We start from the raw sequence: 4,574 nt of genomic DNA on the forward strand, positions 1-4,574 counted from the left end.
GGGCCTATGCTCTAGGTTGAGATGTTTAAAATAGTCTTAGCCCCACTGTGGGCTGTGGGAAAGAAGGGACAGAGTAGAGTTCATGGAGATAAAAATAGCCTCTGGACCCTCTGGAGGGCTGGACCAGAAGGTACAGCAAACAGTCATAAATAACAGCAGCTCACAGTTCAGTCTCCTCAAGCTGGTAGGTCTGCTTTGTAGCTGGGAAAATCATTAAGATGGGAATGACGAGGCATGTAGAACTTCAAGTACTCAATATAAACAGAGAGAAGAAATTCTTCCAGCAGAACTAAAGCAGGTCTGGTTCTGCATAATCAGTCTACCACTTTCCCAAAATGTGGTGCATCACAGCTTTCAAATGGATGCAAAGTGTTTCTAGTGTAAGCTGTGTATTATCCATTTAGGAAAGCTGAGATATCTGAGTAAATGTTCTTGAACTAAATTTATACATTCATTATCTCCTGTGGCAACTGGAGAGGAAGAGTTTATATTTTCAACTGTAATTCAGCCCCTGTTCCTGAAGATTGCTCTAGAAGCACCAGAAGAGAAAGTACCAGTAATCTCAGCTACCTTGATTACCCCTGTCTTGCCTTCCTGTTTCATCCTGCTGTGTTTCCCAGTGCTTTTCCCTACTTCTCTAGCTAGGACAGAAGAGCTTTTCTATGGCTCGAAGCTTCATGCTCTCCAGAGGACTTGACACTGTGTGCAGAGTCAATATTTTAAGTTCACTGATCCAGGGAAAAGAACACAATAACCAGCTGGAAACGAAGCAGATGAGTTTATAGAAATCTATTTATTTCCTTAAGGTAATTGGAATTTGGCCACAGGTAAGTTCGTATGGTCTGATGAACACAATAAAGAGTTTTTATCTGGATTTATGTCTGAAGTTATAGCTGTTTTAAAGTTCCAATTCTACCTTTTGAACCTCAGCTCTTTTGCCATGCTTTGTTAACAAAACCTAGTTGCAGCTTCCAAATGTATTTTATGTGAAAGAATGGTGTTCCTAGGACCAGATTTTGAGAAATCTGGACATTTTGGCATTCTTTACTGAGTAGTGACATTGATTCTAAAAATATGAAATAACATCACTGGTTTAGGGAGGATGGGAAGAAGTGGATATCTAGTCTGAGTCAGGGAGGTTAGGGCTGCTGGGAAGCCCTAGTCTCTGATACGTCTGTTTTATCTAAGGTGGGAGGTCTGGAGGTGTGGATTATCTCTGTCCTAAAGGAAGTATTCCCATCATGAAGCTGAAGGATCACTTTGCTAGGAAATCTCTAAAGGAAACTTGATCGGGTGTACTGAAAAAGAAAATAAAAACTATAATTTTGAGCTGACCCAGAAATAGAACCAAATGAAAGGAGTTCCCATATATAATCCAGGAACTGTAAATGCCATGTGACCAACACCAAGAACAAACACATAGTTCAAGCAAAAAAAAAAAAAAAAAAAAAGAGAGAGAGAGAAACATTCAGTTTTCCCCAAACTCTAGACATTGATGTCCAATCCAGTAGCCAGTGCTCAGTCAGACTTGAGATGTGCTGTGAGTGTAAAATGCACACTTAATTTTAAAGATTTCATACAAAAAACAAAGAATGTAAAACAGTTCTTTAACAGTTTTTTATGTTGATTACATTTTAAAGCAATAATATTTTGGATATTTTGAGTAAAATAACATATTATTAAAATTAACTTCACATGTTTCCTTTAAATTTTTCAAGCTGGCTACTAGAAATGTAAAATTATGCATGTGGCCCACATTGTATTTCTATTAGAAGTGCTGCTATAGGTGGTCTGGAAAGTGATAACATATGAGGCAAAACAGAAGAGCAAATTTGTTTCTTCCAACTTTGAAATTTGCCTTCAGATATTCACACTTACTTCTTAGTTTGGAGGAACAGGCTTCTACTTTCTCAGAAAGGAGAAGAAAGTTGATTCTAGGAGAGTCCAAAACTCATTAGGACCACTGCCATTGTTGATAAAAATTGGCTGAGTTTGGGATTCCTCAGAGTATTAAAAACAGGAACTTCCCTGGCAGTTCAATGGTTAAGACTCTGTGCTTACTGTAGGGGGTGCAGCTTGCATCCCTGGACAGAGAATTACATAATTACATCCCTGGACACCTGCGTGCTGTGTGGTACAGCCAAACAAACAAACAAAACATCAACAAAATGTCACTGGGGCCCATCAACCAATGTTCTAAGTTTTAGTATGACAACCATTTATAAGGTGATCTCATAAGTATCTTAGATTTATTCATCACTGGTTATAGTGTACCAGGCCAGGAACACATGGGAATCTGTTTATCTGTGTTTGTGAATGATGGGGAATCCATGAGTGGCCAGATAAATACAGCAGGTGCTGCTATCACTCACTCCTATGATAGTACCTTTAAACCCAAACTGTTGACTCTAAGGGGCTTCCCTGGTGGCTCAGCAGTGAAGAATCCACCTGCAATGCAGGAGCCACAGAAGACCTGGGTTCCATCCTTGGGTTGGGGAAATCCCCTGAAGGTGGGCATGGCAACCCACTCCAGTATCCTTGCCTGGAGAATCCCTTGGACAGAGGAGACTGGAAACAGTCATGGGGTTGCGAAGAGTCAGACACAACTGAAAGTACTTGGCATGCACATACATTGATGCCTCAAGTTTCTTTTTCTTCTCTCAACTGCTTGCATTAGGAGACTTTTCCATACATTCTTATTGCAAAATTTTTCTTTTTAGAACTCTTTAAGGTGCTATTTTCTGTAAAATGATAGTCATGATTCTGAAGTCTGTTATTTTCTGGTGAGGCACATAGGCCTGGTTTCTGCTTTGCCTGTACTGTCCTCTCTTGCTGGAAGGACAAGAATAGGCATTCATGTGGGGCCTATGCTGATCTAGCATCAAGGCCTATGTAAGTGTTTTTGTAAATAGAGGCAGAAATTTTAGTGGCTAAGAGCTTCAGCTGTAAATTCAGATTTGATATTCAGAAGTTGGGAAACTGTTAACAGTGAGAAGGGGGTATAAATGGGAATTATTCAAGCTAAAGCAGAAATATGGTCATTTTACTGTCATTCTATTTGTAGAATTTTAATAGAATAAATGAGTTTATATTTTAAAAGTGATGTGCTTCTACTTGTAAAACACTCCACTATTATCATTTTTCAGTGGCTCTTTGGAAAATAAGTTACTTTCCCATAGGTAGTCATGTTGTCGGAATGGGTTTACTCTTGTCTTTCAGGTTTTCCAAAGGGTCAGCTGTGATCAGGATACATTACATGGGATTACCCAGCAACTACACCACTGCTCCAGTCTCCGAGTTCCTCCTTATCTGCTTCCCTAACTACCAGAGCTGGCAGCACTGGCTGTCCCTGCCCCTCAGTCTCCTCTTCCTCCTGTCCATGGGGGCCAACACCACCCTCCTGATCACCATCCGGCTGGAGGCCTCTCTGCACGAGCCCATGTACTACCTGCTCAGCCTTCTCTCCCTGCTGGACATGGTGCTCTGTCTCACCGTCATCCCCAAGGTCCTGGCCATCTTCTGGTCTGACAATAAAGCCATCAGTTTCTCAGGCTGCTTCTTCCAGATGTTCATCATGAATAGTTTCCTGACCATGGAGTCCTGCACATTCATGGTCATGGCTTATGACCGCTATGTGGCCATCTGCCACCCGCTACGGTACCCGTCCATTATCACTGACCAATTTGTAGCTAGGGCTGCCATCTTCGTTGTGGCCCGGAATGGCCTTCTTACTATGCCTATCCCCATACTTTCCTCCCGACTGAGATACTGTGCAGAGAACATCATCAAGAACTGCATCTGCACTAACCTCTCTGTGTCCAAACTCTCCTGTGATGACATCACCTTCAATCGACTCTACCAGTTCGTGGCAGGCTGGACCCTACTGGGCTCTGACCTCATCCTTATCATTCTCTCCTACTCTTTTATCCTGAAAGCTGTGCTAAGGATTAAGGCTGAGGGAGCTGCTGCCAAAGCCCTGAGCACCTGTGGTTCCCACTTCATCCTCATCCTCTTCTTCAGCACAGTCCTGCTGGTCCTGGTCATCACTAACCTGGCCAGGGAGAGGATTCCCCCAGATGTCCCCATCCTGCTCAACATCCTGCACCACCTCATCCCCCCAGCTCTGAACCCCATTGTTTATGGTGTGAGAACCAAGGAGATCAAGCAGGGAATCCAGAAACTGCTCAGGAGGTTATAAGAGGTAAAATGTGACAGGCCTAACATTGAGAACAGAAATTGCTAACTGGTAATGATTTTCCTGAGGTATAACTGCAGGAATAAGTTTGGATTTTACTTTCTTCAGTGTTAGAGTTGGTTATGAAAATATCTGTAACTTGGTTCCTACTTTCTATTTCACTTACTGGAAACTTAGTCTTTTGTATTCTGAAGTTACCTGGATGTTTCCCCCGGCCTTATCTATGTTAGAAGGACTTGTCAAGTCATAGTTAGAAGAGCTTAACTAGAGTGATAGTATTTTTCAAATAAAGAAAAACTGTTTCTGTGAGTTTGCTTCTGTTATGTTTTGTTTGTTGGTCTTGCTTTTTAGATTTCACATCTAAGTGAAATCATGTAGT

At 41.7% G+C, this 4,574-nt stretch overlaps 1 protein-coding gene across 1 annotated transcript; it reads left to right on the plus strand.

The window, feature by feature from the left end:
- The first annotated feature begins 3,256 nt into the window (after positions 1-3,256).
- On the plus strand, positions 3,257-4,198 carry LOC133052396 (olfactory receptor 56A4-like). Its single transcript, XM_061137297.1, has one exon. The coding sequence runs from the start codon at positions 3,257-3,259 to the stop codon at positions 4,196-4,198; it is 942 nt and encodes a 313-aa protein (XP_060993280.1).
- Positions 4,199-4,574: the final 376 nt, after the last annotated feature.

This window comes from Dama dama, chromosome 1 (genome assembly GCF_033118175.1).
Source record: "Dama dama isolate Ldn47 chromosome 1, ASM3311817v1, whole genome shotgun sequence".
In the NCBI taxonomy this organism is placed as follows: domain Eukaryota; kingdom Metazoa; phylum Chordata; class Mammalia; order Artiodactyla; family Cervidae; genus Dama; species Dama dama.